The 27,915-nt window shown below is 41.9% G+C and overlaps 3 protein-coding genes across 3 annotated transcripts; 2 read left to right on the top strand and 1 right to left on the bottom strand.

Annotated features, from left to right (window-relative positions):
- Positions 1 to 86: 86 nt before the first annotated feature.
- Positions 87 to 5,229, top strand: zcchc17 (zinc finger, CCHC domain containing 17). Its single transcript, XM_070846326.1, has 7 exons — positions 87 to 128; positions 1,421 to 1,599; positions 2,822 to 2,922; positions 3,019 to 3,110; positions 3,210 to 3,310; positions 3,734 to 3,873; positions 4,258 to 5,229. The coding sequence occupies exons 2-7, from the start codon at positions 1,461 to 1,463 to the stop codon at positions 4,435 to 4,437; spliced, it is 753 nt and encodes a 250-aa protein (XP_070702427.1). The 5' UTR covers positions 87 to 128; positions 1,421 to 1,460; the 3' UTR covers positions 4,438 to 5,229.
- Positions 5,230 to 7,509: 2,280 nt separating this feature from the next.
- On the bottom strand, positions 7,510 to 11,694 carry fabp3 (fatty acid binding protein 3, muscle and heart). The gene is made up of 4 exons (XM_070846261.1): positions 11,467 to 11,694; positions 8,827 to 8,999; positions 8,061 to 8,162; positions 7,510 to 7,981 (listed from the first exon to the last, which is right to left on the bottom strand). The coding sequence occupies exons 1-4, from the start codon at positions 11,537 to 11,539 to the stop codon at positions 7,928 to 7,930; spliced, it is 402 nt and encodes a 133-aa protein (XP_070702362.1). The 5' UTR covers positions 11,540 to 11,694; the 3' UTR covers positions 7,510 to 7,927.
- Positions 11,695 to 18,940: 7,246 nt separating this feature from the next.
- dclk3 (doublecortin-like kinase 3) lies at positions 18,941 to 26,747 on the top strand. The gene is made up of 7 exons (XM_070846875.1): positions 18,941 to 19,007; positions 20,259 to 20,473; positions 21,009 to 21,140; positions 21,901 to 23,130; positions 25,406 to 25,538; positions 25,699 to 25,866; positions 25,954 to 26,747. Exons 1-7 carry the CDS (start codon positions 18,941 to 18,943, stop codon positions 26,745 to 26,747), a joined length of 2,739 nt encoding a protein of 912 aa, XP_070702976.1.
- The last annotated feature ends 1,168 nt before the right edge of the window (positions 26,748 to 27,915 follow it).

Below are 27,915 nucleotides of genomic sequence, written 5' to 3'. Positions count from 1 at the left end.
ACACTTCCGCTGGCTATGAGGCCTGTGATTGGTCGAGACGGCAGCGGCTGCTGTGATTGGTCACATGTCTTGTTGTTAAACTGATACGAACCGGATGTGAAAGTGAACCAGCTTTGCTAATACGAAAGGTAACAATATGGATTTTATATATTTCTTCTCCTGAATTAATGCGGCATTGTGCATCGTCTATCCTTTTATAGGTTGGGGTTTATTATTCACGCACAAACTACTGATCCGGTTTGTGTGTTTTTAATGGGATTAAAAGGTTAGCAGGGAAGAAAACAATGCTTTTAATGTAGCAAGCTAACGTTAGCCTCACTGCTACTATTCAAACTACCCTATTCAAGGGCTTCTGCACACATTAGTACTCTCTGAGTCTCCTGCAAATCAAGTCACGGGAACCAGATTTATTGTTTCGATCGCAGCATCTGAGAAAGGAAAATTCAGTGGAAGAGAGGAGAAAAGGAAAAAATGTGGCGTTAAAAGTGACTCTGTTGCTGAAATTCATAGAAGGATTTAATTAAGCTACAACCACTGACATTTTAACTTAAACTACTCTACATGCTGTTGAGGTTGTTTTAAAATGACCAGGAGGCCTCTTTACCCACTGTTTTTTTTTTTTAAATCTTTGTTTAATGTGTACGGTGTGCACAATTTGAAAACTAGCAACACTAAAAACGTAGACAATTATACATAAAGTTACAGAAACGATAAAAAACAAAACAATGTTCTTAGACTGGGTTAGCTAGGGAGAAAACAATGCTTTTAACATATTCTACACAAATAGATCATATTTATATATATTCTTTAAGCTTTTTGGTTCTGGCAACAATCAATAGTAGTAAAATATATTTGTAAATCATAATGATGAAGATGTATAACTGTCTAATCCTTTTAGCCACAATGTATTTTTATTGTATTAATGTATTAATATTTTGTTGATTTATTTTTAACAGATTATAAATGTTACAGGTGACTTAAAGGGTTGGAAAAAGACTTTATGACAAAGTATAGTGTCCTCATTACATTCTTTGAACTACAAACCATATTTGATGCCATTCCTCCTGGTATGATTCATAGTCTTGGAGGTTATGGGGAAACTGCTTCTTTTCCTCCTCAGTTAAATTGGAAGGACTAATTAGACAAATGTTTCAATATACCAAATAAATATCAGAATAGAAACAACGTTAAAGAGCTTTCTTGTGAACCTGGTTATAGATTGTGTCCTGTTAAAATATAAACTGTACAGAGACTTAAAGTAAATACTGATGTTATATGTGGTTTCTGTAACTTTTGCCCACAAAGACTTCATATTTGAACTAATCTACAGAATTTCTTATGGACAAAAATTATATTCAATGTCAGTCTCCTGTATTTTTTATGAGGAACAAATAAACATGTTACATTATTAATCTTCTAGATCCACTCATTGATACCTGTGGTCCGCCTCCACTGTGACAATGTCAGACAGTGACGGCCCAGCACCTGAGCCCGCTGGACTGGATGGTCTGCCACCACTGTACTCAATTGCCAAGGGAGAGGTGGTCTCTCTGCAGGCATATGGAGCGTTTGTCAGACTGCCAGGGTACAAGAAGGAAGGTTGGTTAAAAAGTGAAGCCCTTCAATCTGTATGAACTTTCATTGCAAACATTTACAAATATTAAACCATACGGCGAGAAGACCGTAAAGTGCATCGCAACAGTATGAAGAAAAATAGTGTAGTAAAGGAAGGCAAGGATACAAGGGGTAACACAAAAAGAATCAGGAAAACATTGTAGGGCTAGAAGATGAAAATGTCAAACCTACAGTAAAATGGACAATTACAAGGAAACATATAAAACACAGAAACGTGTAGTGGCAGAAAGCTGCTGAGTCAACACTTGCCTCCACTGCCAGGTAAAACCACTGTGTCAGAGATGGGACTTGGGGCCAGTGCTGAAAGCAATGCAGGCTGGGTCCTCATTCACAGAGTCTAAAGCCTAATGTCTGCGTCATTGCGTCTATGGCGGTGCTGTCTCAGCTAGAGTTAGGAGAGGAGACTTCAAGGCACCTAAGCTACATGATGCTACTAGCATAGGATTTCAGCATTTCCAATATGAGGGCATGACACAGCATAGACCAGATATTGTGGAGGAAAAAATATTACAGTGCAGGCCCATGATTTAAAAAAATATATATATATACTAGCACAATCAATTATGCCAAATTTTCAACCCAGTTTGAGTTTTTTTTTTTTTTTTTTCAATGAATGGAAAAAAAGGAAAAGAATGGAAGCAAATGGGAGGAGCGGTGTATGAAAGGGTTGATAAGAAGTGCAACAGACTGAAGTGGGATGTCTCATATCTATATTTATATGAGGCTTATTTTTTTGGATGATGATTTGCTGAGGAGCTGTTGTCCTTGACCAGATGGCAAACTGAACACCAGCATTGCTCATTTCCACCACTGGAAGGCGAACTGAGCAACGTTTTACTGGGATAAATTCAGCACCTCAACCATGGCGATCAAATCCTGATAAAATAATCTCTTTCTTGTTTGAAACACGGGGAAATATATTTTTCTTTTGATTGTTGTTAAACAAGGCTTAAATTGGCAGTCAGTGAAGGAGTTGAATATGAATGTAATGTGAAAACATATGTCCAGCCAATTTTCTGACATCCGTGTTTGCAGCAGTGTTTTGTATATCTGCTAAAGGTCTGAAATTAAGGCATATATCTAATTGTTTGCAAAACAAAGCCATATTTATGTGTCTAAATCCCTCTGCTCTGTGTTTTATTTATTTTTTTATTGACATCTATACCTGTGCCCTTTACACACACAGGCCTGGTGCATGTGAGTGAGATGTCAGCCACACGTGTTGAGAATGCTTCAGAGATTGTCGATGTGGGAGAGCAGGTGTGGATTAAAGTCATTGGGAGAGAGGTAACAACACACACACACACACACACACACACACACACGCTGTGCCGTGTCAGTGAAGAGAGCAGGAAGATTGCAGCTCTGTCCTCTGCTTCTCAGATTCGTGATGACAAGGTGAAGTTGTCCTTCTCAATGAAAGCTGTCAATCAGGGAACGGGGCGGGACCTGGACCCAAACAATGTTATGGCAGAGTAAGTGATTACACTTTTATTTCGCCACGTATATGTGTGTGTGTGTCTCTGCATGAATGCATGGACGTGTGTGTCATTATCGACTGTGTGTGATTGCAGGCAAGATGCGAGGCGACGTAAGAACTTCAGAGATTACACAGGCAACAGGATCACACTGGAGGCTGTACTCAACACAACATGCTCAAAGTGCGGCTGCAAGGGTACGACGATGTTTTTAAAAAAAAATGAATTCATTATTTTCCCTTTTAACATTTATATAAAATAGATATACAAAAAGGGAGCAAGCAAACACATAACCACCTCAACAAACAAATAACATCAACAACAACAAAAGTATAGAACAGTACAATGATACAATATACAACAACACATAATATAAAGAAGGGGAGTATGCAGGACGGTGCCTCATAATTAGTTATTCATTTCATTATTATAGTGAGTACTTGACCATAGTTATTGAAGTGAACTCACATAGAGCTGCTCTATAATAGTCTTTATTCATTAAAGATATTCATACCAGACATATCTTCAAAGAACAAAACACAGAGACAACAGTTGTTTCCTGGCACTTGAAATCACTTAAAATGTGTTCAGCAGTTTTAATGAATCATCTCTCTTTTCAGGTCACTTTACGAAGGATTGTTTCTCTGCTCCGGGCTTGCAGTACGCTCTTTTGCCTGAAGAGGACGATGAAGAGCCTCAGCAGCAGACCTCCACATCAGTACCTCAGCAAAACTCAGACAAAAAGAAGAAGAAAAAGAAGGTGATTATGTGACCGTTAATGTGTCTTGTGTGGTTCTCACTAAGCTCTTTTTTTCCAACCCCCCCCCACCTTTCTTTTTGTGTCCTGGCTATGAGTCATTAGATGTCACAACCCACACGTCTCTGTATGACAATAAATGTCTTCCGTTACTAATACTGAGAGATGCACAGCAGCTTTGTGGGAACCGTCAAAAGTGCTGTTTTAAAAGACTACATTGTGGGTTGCAAGCTGATATATTTAAAAAAAAAAAAAAAAAAGATTATTTAGTGGGTTTTGAGGTATTGAAACTGCTGTCTGCTTTTTCTGCATTCCTTCATTGTCATTGTGCAAGTTCCTCTTATTGTCATACGAAGCCATTTCTCCTCTTTTATGTTCATCCTCCAGGAGAAGAAAATGAAGAAGAAGAGGAAGAGGGAGAGGAAGGAGTCAGAGAGCGACAGCAGCAGCAGCAGCCGCAGCAGTAGCGAATGCAAGTCCAAGAGGAGGCGCCGCGACCACACACCGGACAGGGAGGACAAAAAGAAGAAGAAACACAAAAAACATAAATCACACAAACACAGCTGAGACAGGCACACAGCTCTAACACACATCCACAGTCACACACACACTGCAGCTATCAGACAGATGCAAAAGAGGAAGTGAGTAGAAACAGACAACAGAGTGACAGACTTTCAGCAGTGTGTCTTTTAATGATCTCTCCCACAAATGCTTATCATACAAATCTCATCTTTTTAAGGGAATTTTGGGCTTACTGTCTCTCCAAATCAGCGCATTAAAACCTCCTATCAAGGTTAAAGCAAACAAAATGGGGCAAGAGGGGAAATACTGCAAACAGAAAAATCAGGTGACAAGCTCCACTTGTCCTAAAGTAACCTCTAGCTCCCCCACAGAGGGAGGAGTTTACACATCATATGTAACCAGATAGGTGTAAGCAATATGGCAGCAAGTGGCTCTCCCCCTTGATCTCCAGATATTGTTTACAGCTATCCGGTGTCTTATGCTCTGGGAAATCCATTGAGCTGACATGAAGACAGTAACGCTCTCTCTGTGGGTTTTGGCATGGAAATCCTACAAATAATCAGAGAAAGCTACACACACACACACACACACACACACACACATACGGGAAGTAGTAAAAACACAAACAGGACGTGTAGTGTAGCGCAAGTGAGCATGACAGGAACCTCAAGCCATGATGATATCCTGAGGTTGTCCGCCGCTCATTGTGCGTTTTACGTGTACATACATGTGTGTGTTTGTGTATCTTGCCTCCAGGGGGACTGCTCACTGAATACACAACCCTCTTCCTGCATGTCAACTGTTAGCTCCATTAAAGGTGTTTTTATTTGTAATGCACCTCTTGATGTCTTTGTTCTTGGACCTTGAAACTGAACTGAAGTCCTTGGGGGAACAAAACAGACACACACACAAACACAAACATTGGTAATTCTCAGGTTGGGTCTGGTCCACCCTGGGGTCATATTAAGTTAACGTTTCCGAGTGAGGTAAGATGTTTCAGGCTAGGACTGCACAACATTAGTTTTAGGTTGGGTCATGTCCCATGAGGTCAAAGTAGCGTCTTTTGGAGATAAACTCCCTTCAGTTGGAGACAAGATAAGGTGTCATTCGGGAATCTACATCTTCTGTCTTCTTCTGCAGTGTTTTGACCTGCGTCCAGAGACCCTACTTGTGGGATTGTGGAGAAATAGATTGTTTCCATCTGCAGTGGTTTGGCACAACACCCATGTACTCCTCTACAGTGACTGAGGGTCAATGGTCAGTCGCAATACTCCTCCTTATTTTCTAACATTCTTCTTCTCTTGTTTGCACCAGTCAGATGTACAAGATGAATTCAAAATGACCAGTTAAATGTGAAGCATGATCCCATACTAGTTTAACTTGTATTACAATGTTTGATTTGACCTTGAGTCAATCTGGAGGTGTTTATAATAACCAATGTATCTCGTAAATCTTCGTACATTGTTACAGGTCATACACAAAGTACATTTAAAGTTTAACCTGAAAATGACTCAAGATGAAAAGTTAAGGGATCATCAAAATTATTACAATTCATCCCTGAAGCAATCATAAATGTGTGTACAAAATTTCAGAGCAATCCATCTAGTAGTTGCAAAAGAATACACTCAAACTAAAATAGTTCAAATATAAATCCAATAGTAGTTTAAATATTTCAGTCTGGACCAAAGTGTTGGACCGACTGACATCGCCATCCACAAAGCAATGCACTGGCATTCCTTCAACTAAAGGTCAACTTTTCTGCATTTCTTCCAAAGCAAGAGAGTCCAGCAGCTTTAAGAGAACTTTGAGCAAAGAGTAGAAGTGTGAATTTTCAAGCTCAGTTATTGAACCAAGTTTGCTGGTTGCACGTTTGCTTTTTATGCTGGAAATGTATTGATATGGATGTCTTGTTTTAAGAACCAGCTTATACTGTACAAGTATTTGATAGTTTTCTTACTTTGTATTTGTAAAAATACTTTTCAGCATCTTGTGAATGAATGGCATGTTTATATGTAATTGTATCATAATTTTACACCTCTCTGCATGTAATTAGTTCATGTGTAAAACAGCACTGTCATGATTCATGTGGTTATTTGGATCTATTTAGATTTTGGGGGTTTTATATCAGCCATTCCCAACCGTTGAGATGGGCTCCGGCACAATTTCTCCTTCTATACTGTCTGCTGGCAGTATTTCACCGCTGAGAAAAACAGCTGCACTTGTGAACCCACACATGACGTATAAATCTTGGAATTAGACATGTTCATGCTTTTTTTTCCCAGTAGCTTTGGCCTGTTCTACTATCTGGATGTTTTGGGGGTTTTTTTACCATTTACCTTTAACTTTTAGCAATGTATATTTAGTTCATTGCTCCTGCTCTGTAACTTTTTGTGTGCTTTCTTTCCTCTTAAACAAAAATATGTTTCATAGACATATAATGTGTGTGTGATATAAGGCCATGATTTTTGCGTTTGTTTCATCCCTTCTTGTGACCTTTTCGGATCACTTCAGGAGGCGGTGGCAGAGGGTGACATGGATCATCCTTTCACCTCTTCACCTAGATGGCAGTGTGTCGCCAACACATGACACCAATCTACTGAGAAAGGGAATGATCCCAATTTAGAAAGCACACCTAATGTACAAGCACATAACGTAACAGCCCATTACAACAAACAAAACTTTCCCTTCACCTAGCCAGGGCAAAGATGACATACACACTTCAACGTACTAACGCACACAACCGAACAGGAGCGGGAGCTATTTTTAACCTCCCTGTACAACCAGCTGTGATGGAAACTGTGGTCACATTCTTTGGATCAACTTAGATGTGTACAGTTGTGTCACACTACTGAACTCAGACTGGAGCTACTGACTAACAGGAGGACTTTCGGGCCCACCACACTGAGTGAGAACGACTCTAATTTTTACTGCAGCACCAAGCTGACCCTAACATGAAATTAATTTCCACGACAAAAATAATAGATAAAAGCTTATGTGAAATTTCACTCAAGGATGTTTGAGCAGACTTCCATCCCAGTTAGAGAGTAAACTTTGCATGTCAAGAAAAAAAAAACACATCCTGAAGCAATTTCATTGATTTACCAGTTTGTCCAATAGTATAGTCACTTTTGTTTTTATTTTTCAGGTCTCAATAGGCAAACTCTCAAATTTTAACACTTTTCCAGGTTTATCATAAGCACCGTGCAAGACACATTTTCTAAAAAAAAAAAAAAACATTATGAAACCCTGGACTTTTAGAGAAAAAACACAAAAACTCATTGGAATTTATTCAGTGTTTCTTACAGTAGAAGGAACAACAGTATAAAGAGAAGGACGGGGAGAAACGGGAGGTCACAGCCAGCAGTGATGATGCTGATACTGATTATACAGTATGAAGGGACATTTGAGGGAATTGGTAGCAGCCATGTGAGTGGTTTGCTTGCCCTGGGTTGCCGTGGTTAAGGAGTTTAAGGTTTAGGACTGTAGCGGATGCAAGTAGATGCTGGAGGGAGGTTTCAGTGTTGGTGCAGTTTTTTTACTCTGCCTTCTCATAGCGACGCGTGCTAACAACATTCCCAAGGGAAAGTGTCTGTGATGGAGAGAGAGAGAGACAGTTAAAATACAACACACACACACGGTAAATATGTATATTTTGTGTTTGCACGCACCAGAATGAGGGCATTGCCGTTGACTTCCCTGACCAGACTGGTCTCTTTGCCATCCCACTTCTGTATGTGCACCAGCTTCCCATCCTGTATATTTACAATGGACTGCAGACAGCAAAGAGACGCACAGAAGTGAATGACTTGGTCCACTGAATGGAACAAAGCACATTTATTTAACAACGGCACAGTGTTGTATAGTCAGTACGTTGACTTCGTAATGTCACTTACAGCCCAAAGCAATAACTGTGTAGTTTAGTTTGCTAACATTAGCAAACGTTACCCACCATAACCAAGTCATGCTGTAGCAGAAAAAAAGTCCTTAATCGATCAAATTGATTATCGCTTGTAAATGTATCTTCTTATTTGTAAGAGGAAGAATGTGTTATTTCTTCTTTGAAAACTTAAACAGTGTCACTTATCTGTAATATTGATCCAATAACATGATACAGATGATATGATGTAAATCATTTTGAAATTGGATCTCCTCCCTCAGCTTCACCTTCCTCAGCTCCTGTATGCTGCAGGCTTTCCACTCTTCTGACTCTTTTCCTTTAAACTCTATCAGCTCCTCTATACCACTAGACCACAGTTCAACAACTACGGCAAACCTCATGACTGTGATAATTCATCATTTCTTCATGTGTGTAGTGGGCTTTGAGCAGGCTGAGGCTCGTACAGATACACTTAAACCATCTTTATCAAAGACTGATGATTGCTAAAGTATAATTTTTTGCCCCGTGTCTGTCCAGCCTGGACTTCGACCTCTCACCTTAACTTTCCTGTCATCAGCGGTGGTCTCATCAAACTCCTCTCCCATCTTGAACGAGAGCTCTGTGTTCTTAACGGCGCTCTGGGTCTTCACCGTCACCATGTCCCCTTCCACTGAGATGATGGTGGTGGGCTTGGTCATGTTGGCCACCGTACGTGTAGCAAAGCCGACACCTGTAGAAGACAAAGACACATGGGTAATGTAAATGTGCTGTGGGGAGGGTGTGGAGGATATTGTTAATGACTTAATACATAAGCACTAGCTCTATGCTAGTACCTCTGTGAGGATGTAAAAATCAACCAATAAACAGATCAAACAAGCAACGCCTTCCCTCAACTGCTACATGCAAATTTGCAGTAAACACAAAGTGCCCCTGAGGCTAATGGGAATGTCATTAGTCTTGCAGGAATTTTGTCATAAACCAAACTAGAGGACAGATGAAAAGTCCCATATTATGCAAAATGCACTTTTCAATGTCTTTTCAACATCCATATGTGTCCCCAGTGTGTCTAGAGACCCTCAAACTATGAAAAAAGACCACCCTTTCTCCTTTTCTCCCGCTCCATTTTTCAGCAAATGTGGGTGAAAACACTTTAGATTTGGTTCCCTTTATGATGTCATTAATCTGATAAACATGTGACCTCTAGCTGTTCAGCAGGCCGACTGTCCACGCTCACTGAAAACCTCCTGAATCCACCATTGTCCACCATTTTTTTCCCTCACTAACATCAGCTCACTGTAAAACAACAATGTCGAAAGGGATGCATGTCTGGTAGGAAAAGAATAATGTGTTTTTTGGTCTTTAAAAGTCTAATAGGACCTCCAAATGTGAGTATGAACCTCAAAATGAGCAGAATATGGGACCTTTAAACCTAGATGCAAACTGAGGTGATCACCAAAGTCTCCAGGATTTCTCCTCTGGGAACAATGAACAACTATACTAAATGTTGTGCCAATTTGTTAAAGAGATGTTGCCTATTTGACAGGCTATGTGAAAACTTTGACCTGTTGGTGACACTAGATGAACCGCTAAGGAAACACCAAAGTTATAACGAATCGTTCTGTTGGAAATGAATGTCTGTGACAAATTTCATGGCAATCCACTGAAAAGGTTTTGAGATATTCCACTAAAAGCCAAAAATGTCAACCTGATGGTGGCACTACAGGAAGAGTGAGGGGATCACAAAAGTCAATAGAAATCTTCTTCTGGGGACCATGAATGACTGTAGCAGATTTTGTGGCAATCCATCGTTGGTTGTCAAGATGTTTCTCTCTTTGCCAAAGTGTTGCCACCCCTAGGCCTTAATTTAGGTGCGCTAAAACACTGTTGAATACTTACTAAATATCTTTGTAATTAAAATTACCAGAGTGAGATCGTTAAGTGGCATGTTTTGATAAAGGTTTAAAGCAGTAGTCATTCATTTGCCCTTTGGGTCTCCTTCACTCTAATCTCTGTTTGTCTACAGTCCAAACCTGCAGCATGTTCTTTAAATGCTTCAGGGTCCTATTGACCTGACTGCCTGTCTGGGCATGTATGTGTGCAAATGATTACTTGCTCTCCATTTAGGGTGTGTGTGTGTGTGTGTGTGTGTGTGTGTGTGTGTGTGTGGGTGTGTGGGTGTGTGGGTGTGAGGAAACCCGTGAGTTCATTTCATTGGTTAACAGTGACTCACACCCTTTGCTACAATAGTAGAAAAATCTGTTCCTTTCCAAGCTGACAATCCGGTTCATCTCTATGGGCTGAAACAGCTACTCTCCCACAATCAAAGTCTGTATGTGTGTGTGTGTGCATGTGCAGACATCTCATTGATCAAGAGGATTGGGGTCAGAGGTTGAAGGCTCTCTGGTTTCTATGGTGACCAGAGCAGACAAGTCGATGTTAATATGGCTTTAAGGTCACTGGGCACACACACACACACACACACACACACACACAGAGTCAAATAGTTAAGAGTCATTCTTCATGGTTGTATAAGCCAGACCACCTGCCCCCATCTCACACACATGCACGCACACACACTAGACTATGCGTGAGTGTGTGTGACATATTTTGAGGCCCACTTTATCTGTGCATTCTCGTCCCATTAGCTCCTTGGCATTGGGACCCTTTTAATATTCAACTCCTCCCATGGCCTCAAACAAAGCCCAGCTTTCAGCGAAGGTCATCCACATTACACTCAAGTGTGTGAATGCCAGTTGCTTGCCATTCAGGGTTTCTCACAGTGGGGTTGGGTTTTTTTCATCCTCCACTAAAAGAGAGCCCCTCCCTCATTTCCAGCACTTAGGCCATGCCATGCGGTCAAGCACTCTTCCTCTTCTTCCCACCCCCTCTGCTTCCCATCTTCTCCTGCGCTTTCTTTCTTCCTCTGCCCCTCTTCCTCTTTCCACCCATATTCGTCTTCTGTCTCTTTATTTCATTCTCCATCATGGCAGCTCCGATATTTACCCCTTCATGGTCTCCCCTTTTCTAATTTTACTTTTTCCACCACGCTAGCAGCTGCTTAAACACACCTTTAAACATTTATCCTTTCTCAGCCCCATTTTCACATGTGCTCACATGCAGCACTGCATCCTCTCCTGTTTCACACGCATGCGCAAACACTCACATGCATGTACTGTACACAGAAAACACACACTTACCCAGCTCCTTCATGTAATCATCAAACTTGTCGCTCTCCTTCAGGATCCATGTGCCAACGAATGCCTCGACCATGTCTGCAGCTATGTGGAGGAATGAGGGTGCGAGAGACTGTGTGAGGGTGTGTATTTGTGTGTGTGTGTGAGAGAGAGAGAGAGAGAGAGAGAGACAGCAAGGCGAGGAGGGAGCGACAGAGTGAGAGAAGAGGGAGAGAGGCAGAGAGAGTGTAGTCAGAACCACAGGCTGAGCTGCAAGCCTACTGGCTGGATTTATACCGGCTGTTCATGATGTCATCAGGCTGTGCAGAGGGGAGAGGAGGAGGGAGGAGGGATATGGACAAAGAGAGAAAGAGAAGCAATAGTGTGTGTGTGTGTGTGATAAACAAGTAAACTAGATTTGACACATTCTGTGTCGTATAGTAGTATAGTTTTATAGCGTAGTATAGTGTGCAGGTATGTTGATTTCTTTAAAGTTAACTTCCCTTAATGTTTTGTTTTACATTCTGAATGATAGTAAGCATGTGGAACAGGCTCTGGAAACGACTAAACATTTGAAAAAGAGTAAGAGAGGGGATCAGAGCGAGCAACGGGGGCCACTGTAAAGAAACAAGCTTAAGGGAATAAAAGGAAGACTAAAGAAAAGAGAGGGGGGAGGATGAGGAGGGGCTGATGAACAAGCCCCCTGCTGTCAAGTGAGAGAATGAAAGGAAAAACAGATTGAGCCTGAAGGGAGGAGGTGGGATGATTGATTTTTTTTGCAGGGGGGTTGAAGGCTGAAAAGCACGATGGCCCTGTTCTTGCTTCACTACTTTTCTATTCTGTCCCTCTTCCTCAAGTTTTCCACCTGCTTCTGGTCTTGTTTAACTTTTACTGACCTCAAGCTGGCCTGACAGGGCACAGAGGGTGACAAATACTATGTGTGTGCCTTGTATGCACACTTGTAAACAGAGTGAGCTGTAGTCATCAGTTTCAAGATAAGGGTTTGGTAGATTTACTGTGCTACTTTGCAAAAATATGTGCCGCTTATTCATTTGTGCAAAAGACCTTATTTTTGCTCAAAAACCACTAAAAACACATCAATGAGCAACACTATTGCACTAAGTGTAATGTTCCTTCGTTACAATATACTGTAATTTGCAGTAAATACTCATTGAAGCACCAAATGTGTATTCATCCGCAGCTGAAAATAGTCCCTAAGCAATTCACTTTTTACTCTGGTTCGAGTAACATAAGCTGAAAGCTACAGTGCCCACCTGTTTTGGGAATTATTTAGCTGTATCAAAAATCAAAGTATACACATACATGTAACCTATTTTTAAAGATTTTTGTCTTCACAGGACACAATGGGCTATACGCTTAAGACCATACAGGGTAGTGAAGTCGAGAAACAAACTCATACATTGTTGTGTTTGGTCTTTTCATGGGATTTGTTGACAACAATAACACCAGTCTTATCCATTAAATGCATTCAATATTCAGACTTTATAGCAACATTTGAATAATAATGGGATGTGGTCCCACCCCACATGGAGGGTGGTTTACTTATCTTGCTGGGCCACTGTGTATCTGATTAACAATCACACAACACAGTCCTGATGAAGTAGATTTGATGAGGTTTTGACTGTTAACTGTCAAAAATAAATAAATAAATAAAGAATATATATATTATTATATTAATAATAAAGTAATCATGCATATCTATTGATAAAGAGAAATATCATAGTTTTTTACATCTATACTTACATATATATTTATATATTACATTGTACATAGACCTTAAATGAAGTTAAATGTGTGTTTACTTTGTTCAGCTTTGTTGCTCTTGTCAGAACACAAGAGCAGTTTGATTCTGAGATACTTAAGATTTCACAACTTGTTTTCAGGTACTTTAATCCTAAAATGTAGTAGTTTACCCTGTGGAGAACCACTTTTTGTGTCCATTTGGGAGGTGACTGCAACAGATTCATGTCCTAACTACAAGATTAATACAGCTACACTCACACACACATCTATTTTCTGTACTTCACTGGGATACTTTATTCCCTGTAGCCTCTAACCAGCACGACATCATGCCTCCTGTCAACCTATCTCATCCTACACACAGAATATCTCATTTGTTTCATTTGTACACAAACTGAAGTGTAAAAATGACTAGCTTCGGTTTTATTTGTTGGACTATTTCTTGGCCTGCCACAGTGACTTTCCAATATTGGTGTTAAGATAAGCTTACATGACTTATATAATGCCTATTTCCTAAAATGTTAAACTATTCCTTTAAAAGTGATCCGAAACTTAACCACAAAACTAAATCGCCCTCAAAGAACCATTTGAACACACGAGGGCAGCCCTACGTGTCCTTACTTGCCACAAATTTCCTCACTCCCAAAGGCTAAAATTCAGATCAGTGCTCACAAACATAGATGGGCACACTAGGGCGCACACACACACACACACACACACGCACACACACACACACACACACACAGCAGCAGCAGCATTCATTCACAAGCACAAATGTCCACTTATCACCCCTCTGTCTCTCTGTCTGATGAAATTCCCCAATCTGCAGATGGTCTGATGATCTCTGGAAGTTGTGTAATAACAAACACATTAAAACTAACGCCCCTTCTCACCACACACACACACACTCACACACTCACACACTCACACACACACACTTTTGCTCTGAACAAGCAGGTTTTTGGGGGAAAAAAGTCAATAGCGAATGCTGTTACATCACATCACACCATGTTACACACCCTGTCCCACTGCCCTTGTCCTCCAGTTGCCTGCCTTCACTCTTGTCTATTACCGTATCTAAACTGTCACATATGTGTGTGTGACAGAACAAATTTGTGGGTCTGCCATGTGACATAAACAGGTGTGAGAGAGACACATGGAAAGGGAGGAAAGGGGAGAAGGAGAGAGAGAGGAGGTGAAAGGTCGAAATCATTTAGCTCTGGCCTATAACGTGTTCACAGTCTATCTGTGTCTGTGTGAGGGGAGACATACACACATCTGTGTGTGGGTGTGTGTTTGATCTTATGCAATCTTATGATTTAGTACTCTGGGGTGCCACTGTGGTCATACCTCACATTAACTTGGATATTTGCCGGCAGTTTCAGGCAAGAAATTTCTTGCAGGCATGAGGGCTTCTAATATGTAGAGAGAGCTTTAGCTCGGCTGGATAAAACCATGCATGCTAGTGCTAAATAAGCACTATCAATCACATTATTGATAACATATGTATCACATGAGCAACGTCTTAATCTTGTTTGTGCAGAATCTTAGTTTCTATTGAGCTGAACCTGTCAAATCTTTGTATACATAACAAAATCAATTTTTCAGGCTAGACTGCTATTGAGGATGTTGATCTGCAACGTGATTACAGCCCCTACACTGCCCAGGCAAACCCTGCACAGCCTATGTTTAGTCATAACACACAACTTTATCCAAGCAGACATCTGTAAGTGTGTGTGTGTGTGTGTGTGAATGCATTGAGCTGACATACGCTGGTCGGCCTGCATCGCTTAACAGAGTTCAGTCGGGTTCAATCCCCGAACAGCTAAAGGACGAGTGAGAACGCCATGAACAGAGGAATGTTGATATTTCTTCAAGACTTTCCTGTGCATCTGTGTGTGACTGTGTGAATAATACAACTAAATACACATCTGGACATTACCACTCCCTTCTCAGTCATTCATTCTGCAGACTCTACAGCTGCTTCTCTGGCTGCACTCATTCTCACTCCCTTGTCCAAATGGAGAGTGAGTAACAAGATAAAAAGTTGATTACATGACTGCAGGGCAGAGAGCCTGAACAACATCATGACTCTGCATGACTCAGATTACAGAGCGAATGCTTTTAAACATGCATTCATTCAATGGGTATGTTTCCAGCTTTTAATAAAGGCACCTTTCATAAGCAGTATGGAAGCTGTGAGGAAATACTCCAGGGCGCCGCACACATTGTTTTATTAATGGTTAATGGCTAATAACAGATAAAAGGTTAAATGTCAATACATTCTTAAGAAATGTTTTTTTCTAACAGTTCTACAAGACCATTAATGCTAAGCTATCCAGATGTTCTGCAGCTGCTTCCCACAAGCTCTGTGGTCACACAATAAATTGCAGAGGAGCTTCCTGATGAGTTAAAGATCTTCCTTAAAAAGAAAGTATGATGCTCTCTGCTCGCTCTTTATAAAGAGTACTTTATTAGAAAGTGGTGGCATTTATTGTGGTAGCAGTTGTTAGCACACACTGAACTACTGCAGAGTCATGTTTAAATGTGTGTGGGGGGGTGTGTTTGCTTTGCGTTACCTTTGCAGATGGGCCAAAGATTGCATTCCTTGATTTGTGCCATAAATCTTGCGGTGGTCCAGAAAAAAGCTGAAAAAGAAGGAAAACAGACAGATGGAGTTATTCAAGGTCAGTGCATTGAGTCAGTCCACATTACACTGCACACCACTGAGGGAATTTACTACATCTTCTACAATCTTAAAAAAATAAACTTACTCTTCAAGGGAAGCTACTTTCCTGGATCACCATGCCTCGTTTCTTTTTTTTATCTTTTGCCTCCTCTGCTGGCCAGACACTGGCAGTGCAACATACAGTTTTTGTACTTTTGCATGATTTGACAGTTGTGAGACACCTTAGGGGTGCAAAAATTACAAAATGACCCCCAAACATCACATAATCAACACGGTGATCTGGAAAAGATGAGAAAAAGTTGTGCCCAGGCAGTCTGGAGGTTTAAGGTCCTGACTATGTGATCACAATGTGCTGTTTCCCCTGAGCTGCCTGCTATCACTCTGTAATAAAAGTGCAGAAAACAGACCTTGAACTATGCAGATGTAAATAATTATCACAGATTTATTCAGCACTTTTGTTTTCAATTGGACACAACACACACACACACACACACACACACGCTGTCACACGCACAATTGGGTCTCAGTGGTGAGTCCAGATTAAAGAACCCGGATAGGAGTTGTTGCTTCCTGATCCAATATTAACAGTATCCTTGGAGACACAGCCGTGGGGGGCAGTGTATTAAAAGATCAGCCGGACACTGTGTGTGTGTGTGTGTGTGTGTGTGTGTGTGTGTGTATGTGTGTGAGGCTGAGGCAGACTATTGGATTCCTTTAGTGAAACTATGGTAACTGCCTCTGAGAGTGGCAGCTCGTCTCCCTCTTCTGTCAGTGCGATTTTACACTAAAACTTTCCCCCAGTTGTTGTGATACAAAAGGTTTTGTGTAAGAATTGATGCATTCTTTTTTTATCCTTCACTTTCTCCTCCTCCAGTTGACACAGAAACGGGTTTTAACAGCAACAGTATGCTACCACTGAGGACACAGAAGTGAAATCTTGTCCGCATTGTTTCTGTCAATTTGGAGTTTTAACCATCTGAGGAGGATTTTACGTTTCACAAATAACACACAAATAATAAGCTTGTTGGTTTGTGATGTTTATTCTTTTTTACGTAATTTTAAGGCATTGTATCTTTATTAGAGTGGCGTTGTAAATGATTGCATGTGCTTTAGCTGTTATATCCAGTTCAACAAAAGACTGTTTCTCCCATTAATAGAATAAAGTGAGTCTTGAGGAATTAGAAGAATAAAGCAGATATCAGAGGAAAGTCTATGTAGCAGAAATATATTTTTACTCCATTTCTCTACTGTCGATCATCTCGAGAGCGATTAGTTTTCTCTGACAAGCCCTTGTGGGGGCCCAGACCCTCAGGTTGTGAACCACTGCTACCAGGGTGCTCCCTCAGGTATGTTACAATCATATTCTACATTTGACTGTTTGTAGGGTACAAAAATAAACACATGATGATATCATTATGAATATTAAATGTAATCATATCTATTGATTTAGCATATAAGTATATATACCTGGTAATGTCCTAATGGCTTTCAAACATCCTTTATAGAATAACATCCTTTAGAGAGTGAGAAAATATGATTGCTAAAATTTCAGAAAATTTCAAACACATTTTTTGGCTGCTGCATTTTAGGGTGTTGGAGTTGCATTAGATAATTTGGACTTCACCCACAACTCATCACTCAGTAGAAAATGCCTGATTGTGTCTCGGTGTGGCTAAAACCATTTGGATTGTACTTTTTGAGCCTCCTGAGTCAAATACACCCGGCCATTACCAAAGATGCGTCAAGTGATTTCTTTGTCGTCTTCTCTGAGGTGAGGTAGACACCAACAAAACTAATCAAATTACACCAGGAAGCAACAGGTACAGATTATGTAAGAGTAGCACCCTGAGACACTTGTACTTTGCTTAGGTATTTCCATATTATGTAACTTCATATGTTCTCTGACAGATTTTGTTACTTTTTAGATTATAATATTTCATACCCTTAGGATTAACTGTTCCTTGATAGGCTGAGAAAAATATCCTACTTCATAACATGAATAAACTGTTTCAAAAACCCAGAGATTGGCTTGAAACAGGGCTGCTTTTCCTCAACTTTTCCTTTAATATCTGATGCTGCTCATGTGGGAATTCTTGAATCCTTAATTTTGAATTCATGAATCGTTGGGTCTCTCTCTAATTAAGGAGTTTGGTCTAGACCTGCTCTTCATGTAAAGCGTCTTGAGATAACGCTGATTGATTGACTGAACTCATGAAAAGTTAATTTTTTTTTGGAAACACGTTGTTCTCACAGGACACGTGATGATCTTATAGACTGTAATGTAGATTAAACTACTCAGCTACATATAAAGTAGGTAAAATTAGCACAGCCATAAACATCTACAGCAGTAATATACAACATACACATTAATGCAGCAGTAGGCCTAATATTGATCCAAAAACATCAGATATAATAGTAAAACTCTGATAGGGACAATTCTACTGCAGAATGAGTATTTTTATTTTTAATACTTAAAGTACATTTTGCTAATAGTATTTATATATTTTTACTTAAATGGGGTTCTGTAGTGGAATACTTTCACAGAGTGCTAGTGTGATATTGAGTAAAGGGCCTAGGTACTTCTTCCTCCTCTGCTCACCTGCATTAAATTCTCAACAAAGTAAAATAGGTTCCGGTGAAATGTTCAAAATAAAACCCCTTTGATTAACTTCGTTGGGTTTCTACCAACCTTAAATACACCGATGAGCCAAACTTGGAGGTTTAGTGAGCTTCAAAAGTAGATAACATCCTTATACTGATTTTAAAATTATGTTGCTAGGTAGATAGGCCACCCACAGCACTTAATCAGTTAATAATGTTTTATTTTGATAGTAAAATCGCTCAGCTTCCGGTGTTCCTCTCCACCCGTCCAACTGGACGTGTATCCATGGCAACCGCTGTAGCTACAGCAGGTCCAGTCACCTCACAGCGCATCCCGTTACCTTTAGAGAGGGCCAGCAGCAGAGGATATGACAGGAGCAGCCTGTGGAGAAATAAAAGAGCATAAAAACTTATGTTGTTTCAGTTCATGTGTTGTTCTGGAGAGTCATGACGCCCTCACAAAGAACCCGGTACGGATGCGAAGCGGCGCGAAACGCTAAATGGAGAATTACAGGTGAGTCGATGGTTGGATTGAATGGATTTTCCTTAAAATACTTAAAAAACTGCGTTACAATTTTGACTCTGTGTTATAAATTGTGATTAATCTTTGAAATGGAATGGCTAGATTGCCTCTAGGCAGGCCAACGCATTAACTAAACCAAATATCCACTAACTCTTTGAATACTTTAAAGATTATGGCTCCATCTGAGCTGTGAAAAATGTAAAATATTGTGATTTACATGACTTGTGTTTACCATAAGAAGAGTCCTGAATTACACACTCTCCACACACACACCCTCCACACACACACAGACACACACACAAACCCTCCACACACACACACTCACACACTCTCACACACACACACAGACACACACACAAACCCTCCACACACACACACACACTCACACACTCTCTCTCACACACACAGACACACACACAAACCCTCCACATACACACACACACAAGGACCCTCAAAGGTCTCCTGAAGAAAAGGCTGATTCAGCCTTTCTGGACTGGCCACAGCTGGCTCTTTATGAGATGTTTAAGCTAAAAGACAGGAGGTTTTTCTGTGTCCACTGTGAAAAGCTGGTATTGTTGTGTGTGTGTGTGTGTGTGTGTGTGTGTGTGTGTGTGTGTGTGTGTGTGTGTGTGCTGTTGCTCACTCTCAGGGGGCCAGTGGTGTCTTGTTAAAAGGGGGGGCTGGTCATGTTAGAGGTATAGGGTCTTGTGTTTCTGTCTGTTGTTCTGCATCTGGAAGGAAAACAAAAAAACAAACCCCCCACTGACCGGACTGAGAGCATCTCAGTGTCTCCCTCGGTGCCAGAAAGTGAAACGTCAAAGATGCTGCGTGTCTCTAAAGCTTCATTAATCATGCAGATTCAGCTGAGCCCTAACCAGGTCAAGCAAGCTTTTGTTAACTTGTGTGTGTGTGTGTAAGTGTGTGTGTGTGTATGTCTGCATGTTTGCATGACTTAAGGAAGCCTAAATTATTCAGCGGGCGGGGCACAGTTCTTAAGGAATCTCAAATGGCCCTTGCACTCCATGTGATGGAAAACACTCAAATCTGATCAGCCGGATTTGTTTTCACACACACACACACACACACAGGATGAGGACCTGGGGTTGTGTTACTTATGAGTTTTTCTTTGTGAACAAGTCTAAAAGAAACAATGGTGTGATGGCGTCAGTGTTATTAAGTACACTTTCTCTTGTTTTCTGCCTTTGTTCTTCCACCCCATGTCTTCCTCTCTCCTTGCCTCAGCTCCTCCGGTCCCCTTGTTGAAGCGTGCTGGTGGGGCACCCCAGCCATGGCCCCTTCACCCCCACCCTATAGGACAAGTCCACAGGTCCCACTTCCCTCCTCTTCCTCCCCCTCCTCAGCTCCCTCTCTTCCACACCCGCCATGCAGAGGAGAGCGCAGAGAGGCCCCATCTTGTCACTATCGTCCGGCCCTGTGGTCAAAGTACACTACGAAAGGTGAACTTAATATTAACCTTTTCTGTAGCACTTTAGAAGTTAGGCATCATTCATTAATGGTAATAAAAGTTATACTAATACCTCAGAGGTTAGTTATAAGCTGTTGAGAGGTTGTCAAACTCCACTTTGATGTTGTTCTACCCACTGATAAGATTTCATAGATTTGTCACTTTCTAATAGGCTTACACATGTTAATAAGCTGCTAATAAATGGATTTTAGTGGAGGTGGCTTGCAATTTGGTTGTCCATTAGTGGGTTTTTCCCTGTTGAACTAAAGAGCTAAAAACACAAAGAATCTAAACCAGATGAGACTTTTCACAACCTGTCAACACAAACGTTGCTGTCACTAACAGCTTATAACAGTTAAATACAATATTAGTAAAAACCCTAACTATTAATAAAGCCATTAATTGCAACTTGCAAACCTTCATGAAGGGTTATTTGTGAGAAAAAGGGGATACCAAACCATCAAGAGAGTATCTACATGGGAAGGAATTACATAACTAAACTGTCATGTTGTTTCTCTGTTTTTAAGGTAACCGTTCTGTTAAATCGAAGGGGTGTGGTGTCCTTCGAGCAGCTGCTATTGGATATCTCTGAGGCGTTGGGGTTTCCTCGCTGGCACAGAGCCAGAGTCACACGCCTGTACACGACCCACGCACGAGAGGTGAGGCTCAACCAAGGTCACATTAACCTGCTAGGGATCCCAGAGGCACATTCCTCCCACATCTTCTGCAACATGCACAGGTGTGCTGTGAGGTAACGGTAATCTGAAACGTCTAAACACAAGACCGAAATAAAGACTGTCTTGAAACTGGATTTTGACACAGATCCTCTTCATGAGAAAAGATTATGTAATAAAGCCGGACAAGCCTTAAGGCCTCTTCATGTCAACTGCTCTCAGACAGCTGTTCAGTTAAATCAGCTCAAACAAGTTCACACCACCAGACCTGGAGCTTTCCAGGCTTTTGAGGTTAATGTCCCACTTTTGTCCCACTGTGCTTTGTGGCAATCCGGTTTTGGGCTTAACACACATAAGGCACTGATTTTCATCTATCAAGTGGAGCAAATAAACTAAAAGGACATCACAGGACGGTGAGAGAAAGGAATATGTGGACCAATCAGGATTTAGAAATGTTACCAACCTGCATGCAGCGATGCTGCTAATCAAATTACGTTTGTGCCACTGGCTATGCTCTGATGTGAACCACTTGAACACAGAATAAATAGAGAGGCATTTTGTGATTTCTACAGTTCAGTTTTGCAGCATTGCTTTAAAACTACTATAATAAAATAAAAGACTGGTGAAAAATCTAAATGGTAAACACTTAAAGGTTTGGATGCAACAGTCAATTCTTAACAGTCAGGGTCCTTATGAAATTGTTTGTGGTCCAGGTCTGGTCTTAAATTGTCCTTTTTTGACATAGGTGAAAGGCGTATGTGATTTCTTCCGAGGTGAGGTGGCCTTCCTGGCGCTGGGGAAGACTCGTCCAGAGCTGAGCAGCGTGCAGGAGGCCCTGGAGGAGCTGTTCCCAGAACCTTCCCATTACCGGGCTGACGCACTGCGGGTCTGGGAGAAAAAACTTCGCCCGGCCCCAGATAAAGCAGCTAAGGCCGACAGCGGATACAGTGAGGGGACAGACAGCAACGAGACACACGCCAGCCCAGAGACACAGCAGGACACAAATACGCATGTCAAAAGTCACACTAACACACACACGGTTACACAACCGCCTCACCATAAAGACATGCATCAGCCTGAAGATTATATTTCAGACGTTCAGAAGTGTCATAAAAAGAATTCATGCAGAAAACCTGCTCACCTGCCCAACCACCTGCAGAGACTGCGCGTGAGGGGCGGGGTCAGAGAGCGACAGCCTTCTGTCATTGGTCTATTTAAACCTGAGGAAAGCCTCAGGGATGCAGATGTGTCCTCTGCTACACTGTGTGAGAACTGCTTAGCAAGGAGGGCTAAACACCAGGGTCCAGAACGGCTGAATGAACTGACAGGGAGAGTCCCACTTCCTCCTGTGTCGAGGAAGCAAAAAGGAAGTTCCCATACAGAACAGGAAGCGAGAAAATTGTACGTTCACATCAGCCCTCCACCGCCTCAGCCAATCAGCAGGGCTGAGGAGAAGAGTGTTGCCCAGTTACACCTTTCAAATCCACTTCCAGATGTGGGTGAAGTACACAAGGATGCGCAGCAGAGGATGACCTTTGACCTTCACTCAGACGGCAGTGATGTCACCCTGACAGATATCGAGCGCTGCTATGAAATTGGACGCGTGGTTGGAGATGGCAACTTTGCGGTGGTGCGAGAGTGCCGCCGTCGTGACAACGGGAAAACCCTCGCCCTGAAGATTATCGATCGCTCAAAGCTGATTGGTCGAGAGCACATGATGCAGAACGAGCTGAGCCTTCTGGGAAGCCTCTGTCACCCTCGCATAGTGCAGCTGTTTGCACACCACCACACGCAGACTCACTCCTACCTGGTGATGGAGCTGGTGGGTGGGGGAGATCTGTTTGAGGCCATCAGTGAGAGGGGGAAGTTTTCAGAGGCAGAGGCAGCACTGATGGTGTCAGACGTGAGTGAAGCACTGAACTACATCCACTGCAGAAGTATCGTCCACCGAGACCTCAAACCAGAGAACCTACTAGTGAGTGTCAGCGTCACTTGAGAATTACATGTGAATTTGTATGTGGATTTCCCATTTTGTTCATAAAAGTTTTAGATTTGACTTTGACTTTGCCACTAGGAGGTGCCAAAGAGATCGTGGGAATGAGTTAATTATCGCACAAAAAAATTTACTATAAATTCATGTGCGTCTCTACTTAAAAAATGATACTGATTTTGCATTGACTATCTCGTGTTTTCTTCTAATTCTTTGCTGTATAAAAGGACCTAGAAGGCTGGACAATAGTGGCCTTTAAGCTTACATGTTCATGCAATAATAATAATTGATGATGAAGGGTGAAATAGTATAAAACCATAAAAAGGCTCCATACTACATACAGTGGGGCAAAAAAGTATTTAGTCAGCCACCAATTGTGCAAGTTCTCCCACTTAAAAAGATGAGAGAGGCCTGTAATTTTCATCATAGGTACACTTCAACTATGAGAGACAGAATGGGGGGAAAGAATCCAGAAAATCACAGTCTGATTTTTAAAGAATTTATTTGCAAATTATGGTGGAAAATAAGTATTTGGTCAATAACAAAAGTTCATCTCAATACTTTGTTATATACCCTTTGTTGGCAATGATAGAGGTCAAACATTTTCTGTAAGTCTTAACAAGGTTTTCACACACTGCTGCTGGTATTTTGGCCCATTCCTCCATGCAGATCTCCTCTAGAGCAGTGATGTTTTGGGGCTGTCGCTGGGCAACACGGACTTTCAACTCCCTCCAAAGATTTTCTATGGGGTTGAGATCTGGAGACTGGCTAGGCCACTCCAGGACCTTGAAATGCTTCTTACGAAGCCACTCCTTCGTTGCCCGGGCGGTGTGTTTGGGATCATTGTCATGCTGAAAGACCCAGCCATGTTTCATCTTCAATGCCCTTGCTGATGGAAGGAGGTTTTCACTCAAAATCTCACGATACATGGCCCCATTCATTCTTTCCTTTACACGGATCAGTTGTCCTGGTCCCTTTGCAGAAAAACAGCCCCAAAGCATGATGTTTCCACCCCCATGCTTCACAGTAGGTATGGTGTTCTTTGGATGCAACTCAGCATTCTTTCTCCTCCAAACACGACAAGTTGAGTTTTTACCAAAAAGTTCTAATTTGGTTTCATCTGACCATATGACATTCTCCCAATCCTCTTCTGGATCATCCAAATGCTCTCTAGCAAACTTCAGACGGGCCTGGACATGTACTGGCTTAAGCAGGGGGACACGTCTGGCACTGCAGGATTTGAGTCCCTGGCGGCGTAGTGTGTTACTGATGGTAGCCTTTGTTACTTTGGTCCCAGCTCTCTGCAGGTCATTCACTAGGTCCCCCCGTGTGGTTCTGGGATTTTTGCTCACCGTTCTTGTGATCATTTTGACCCCACGGGGTGAGATCTTGCGTGGAGCCCCAGATCGAGGGAGATTATCAGTGGTCTTGTATGTCTTCCATTTTCTAATAAGTGCTCCCACAGTTGATTTCTTCACACCAAGCTGCTTACCTATTGCAGATTCAGTCTTCCCAGCCTGGTGCAGGTCTACAATTTTGTTTCTGGTGTCCTTTGACAGCTCTTTGGTCTTGGCCATAGTGAAGTATGGAGTGTGACTGTTTGAGGTTGTGGACAGGTGTCTTTTATACTGATAACGAGTTCAAACAGGTGCCATTAATACAGGTAACGAGTGGAGGACAGAGGAGCCTCTTAAAGAAGAAGTTACAGGTCTGTGAGAGCCAGAAATCTTGCTTGTCTGTAGGTGACCAAATACTTATTTTACCGAGGAATTTACCAATTAATTCATTAGAAATCAGACAATGTGATTTCCTGGATTCTTTCCCCCATTCTGTCTCTCATAGTTGAAGTGTACCTATGATGAAAATTACAGGCCTCTCTCATCTTTTTAAGTGGGAGAACTTGTACAATTGGTGGCTGACTAAATACTTTTTTGCCCCACTGTAGAGAGGCATATGTTTTTTTCTGGAAAATTATCTTGCAAAAGATAATTAACTTGTGCACAACAGTCAATTTGTATTCAGACAACTTTTATTTGTTGTCATACCAGCAGAATTCGTTACATTGAACTTAATCTGAGGTTAATACAAATTGTGTACAATAGTGTCTAGAATACAGTACAGAAAGTATCAGTAAGACAATTTCTGTATGGGAAGCATGTGGGTGCTCCAGGAGACAGTTGAATTTTAAAAATATAGTTTCAACTGTGCCTCTGCCTGACTCTGTTTCTGCCTGTGTCTTGTTTTTGTGGTTCTCTCTCAGATAGAGCGTGAGGCTGCTGGCATCTGTAGGCTGAAGCTGGGAGACTTTGGTCTCGCTATGGTTGTGACTGAACCGGTCTTCACTATATGTGGCACGCCCACATATGTAGCCCCAGAGATTCTCTGTGAGACAGGTTAGTCGTGTTTTCTGCTATTTAAATCACTGATTTATACTCCTTTTTACAATCTGTATTTCAATCACTAAACTCCTGTTTATTTTTTTAACATCTTTCTATCTTGAATTCAAGTTAATTTTTTTCTTGTTTCAAAAACAACAGTGATTTGACTTCACAGGTTATGGTGTCGCAGTGGATGTATGGGCTCTGGGTGTTATTCTCTATATCCTGCTGTGTGGATTCCCCCCATTTCGTAGTCGGGATCGGGACCAGGAAGAGCTGTTCCAGCTAATAAAGCAGGGGCAACTCCACTTCCTGTCCCCCTACTGGGACCCCATCTCAGAAGGTGAGAGGTGCAGAGAGATGTGCTGCCACAAATTCCCATGCAAAGACAAATAAAACATCTGTTCCTTACTCTGTTATCTGTGTGCAGAAGCCAGAGGCTTCGTCAGAGCTCTGCTTCAGCCAGACCCCACAGTGAGGCTGACAGCAGAGCAGACTGTGATGCATCCCTGGGTGACGACAATGGCGTCACTTTGCAAGCAGAGGGCGCTCTCTGACAAAGCTCAGAGGAACACAGCGGCTAATGGAGCAGGACCAGACACAGTCCAGAGACCAGCTCAGACCAATGCAACAGAAACAGTGACAGACAAAACACCAGGACACACCAACGGCGAGGGAGAAATCGCTCATAACGAGCTCGGCAGACATACTGAGATGAACACGGGAGGAGGTCAAGATCAGGACAAACCACCACAGCAACAATCAAAAGAGACAGTTCACATCATGTCCCCACAGCTCAGCGTGCACACGCCTGGTCAACAAAGACCAGAGTGCACCTCCGCAGACTCTGGCTCGCCCAGTAGGGAGCCCAGCAGGCCACAAATACAGGATCAGGGTACCAAGCTGTCAAACATATACTGTGATCCTGCCAGCCGCCTCGATCAGCTCGGTATCCCCCCAGCCCAAACTGAGCCTCCATTAAAGACACAATCACCTCCAAATTCACCACCTTCAACCATCCAGGTGGAACAAACCACAGCGGGTCACTCAACACAACACCACCCATCCTCCAACCTGGCGGCAGTGTCTTCATCTCACTCTCTCCATCAGCAGGACTCCACGTCATCCCACTGCAACCCCACCACAACCATCGCCCTCAACCATCCCCCCGACAACCATGACGGGCCGAACGTTCACACCACCACCCCACCCACAGAGTCTTGACCCCTCTGTCTCCTGTGTACCCGTGTGATTAGATCAGGGTCGTCACTTTCATTGTTTCAGACAATACCACTGATTTCTTCGCAGCTGAATCCTTGAATGACCTGCAGATGATGTGATTTACTCACTTGGGATTGAATAGAGTCTAAATGATGAGGCTAGATAAATCTCATAAATGTGTGTAATCCATGTATCCTGCAATCATGAAACTGGTGATGAGGTGTGGTGTGATGACGACAATGAGACGTGTCCATCTGGGATTACAGGAGGAGGATGGGAGGTTGTGAACATTATGCTGAAATGAATGGAACACAGTTGATCAAATGGGACTTAAACAAATTTGCAGTTTCTCTGCGTTCCTAATGTTGCTGTGTAATCATGAAAAGACTTTTTAACACATTTCTGCTGTGTTTTTGTTTTAGTTCTTTTTTTTTTTCTTTCTGCCATCTGGCTTAACCTTGAGGATATGATATGTGATCGTGTCTGACATTCCAAGTGGTAGCTATTTTTGATTACTTGTTTGACGACACTGACCCATCATCTTTTTATAACCCTAGAAGTCCATTCCTAGAAGTCTGTGCAAGGATCATTTATCTACCAACATTTGTTTACTATACATTCATAAACTAAAATTATCTGTACCAATTACTTTCAGTTTTAGTTCTGGTAAAACTTTGCTATATTTACTTGTCATGAACACCTCCTTTCTGACAAGGTGTTTATTATTTTGTATTGGGTTGGCATGGCAACAAACTACTGCTGAATCTGATAAGCCCTGGCATTGTAACGGTGTGATGACCAAGAGCCAACAAGTTAGCAATCAGTGGCAATATTTGGACACATTAATGTGTGGTGAAATCCAGTGGCTAATGGTGGTAACAGCCCAGTAGTCAGGACACAGAGTGTGTGACCACATACTGCTGCTTACTAAACTGTGTGTGCATAGCTGAGGTGGTATGGCTGCCTTGCCATTCCACACAGACCAAATAAGGCATATCTATCTGTCCAGTAGGAGTGGTTAGGCCTGTCCCTCCCGATTGCAGACAGCTGACACTCTGACATCCTGCCCCACCTACCCCAAAAGCACACACACACACACAGCACCCTGTCCTGTGCACATATGCACCCCTCCCAGCCCTTGAGACTGCTAAGCCACATATCTGGGCCACTG

Source organism: Pempheris klunzingeri, chromosome 16 (assembly GCF_042242105.1).
Source record: "Pempheris klunzingeri isolate RE-2024b chromosome 16, fPemKlu1.hap1, whole genome shotgun sequence".
Taxonomy (NCBI): domain Eukaryota; kingdom Metazoa; phylum Chordata; class Actinopteri; order Acropomatiformes; family Pempheridae; genus Pempheris; species Pempheris klunzingeri.
The sequence above is the reverse complement of the archived record's forward strand: the minus strand, read 5'-3'. Positions and strand labels throughout refer to the sequence as shown.

Coding starts and splice junctions, on each gene's coding strand:
- zcchc17 (XM_070846326.1), top strand. CDS start 1,461: ATGTCAGACAGTGACGGCCCAGCACCTGAGCCCGCTGGACTGGATGGT. Junction 3,311..3,733: donor CTCAAAGTGCGGCTGCAAGG/GTACGACGATGT, acceptor CTCTCTTTTCAG/GTCACTTTACGAAGGATTGT. Junction 3,874..4,257: donor AAAAGAAGAAGAAAAAGAAG/GTGATTATGTGA, acceptor TTCATCCTCCAG/GAGAAGAAAATGAAGAAGAA.
- fabp3 (XM_070846261.1), bottom strand. CDS start 11,539: ATGGTCGAGGCATTCGTTGGCACATGGATCCTGAAGGAGAGCGACAAG. Junction 8,163..8,826: donor CTGATGACAGGAAAGTTAAG/GTGAGAGGTCGA, acceptor TGCTGTCTGCAG/TCCATTGTAAATATACAGGA. Junction 7,982..8,060: donor ACGGCAATGCCCTCATTCTG/GTGCGTGCAAAC, acceptor TCTCCATCACAG/ACACTTTCCCTTGGGAATGT.
- dclk3 (XM_070846875.1), top strand. CDS start 18,941: ATGACGCCCTCACAAAGAACCCGGTACGGATGCGAAGCGGCGCGAAAC. Junction 20,474..21,008: donor GTCAAAGTACACTACGAAAG/GTGAACTTAATA, acceptor TCTGTTTTTAAG/GTAACCGTTCTGTTAAATCG. Junction 21,141..21,900: donor ACACGACCCACGCACGAGAG/GTGAGGCTCAAC, acceptor TTTTTGACATAG/GTGAAAGGCGTATGTGATTT.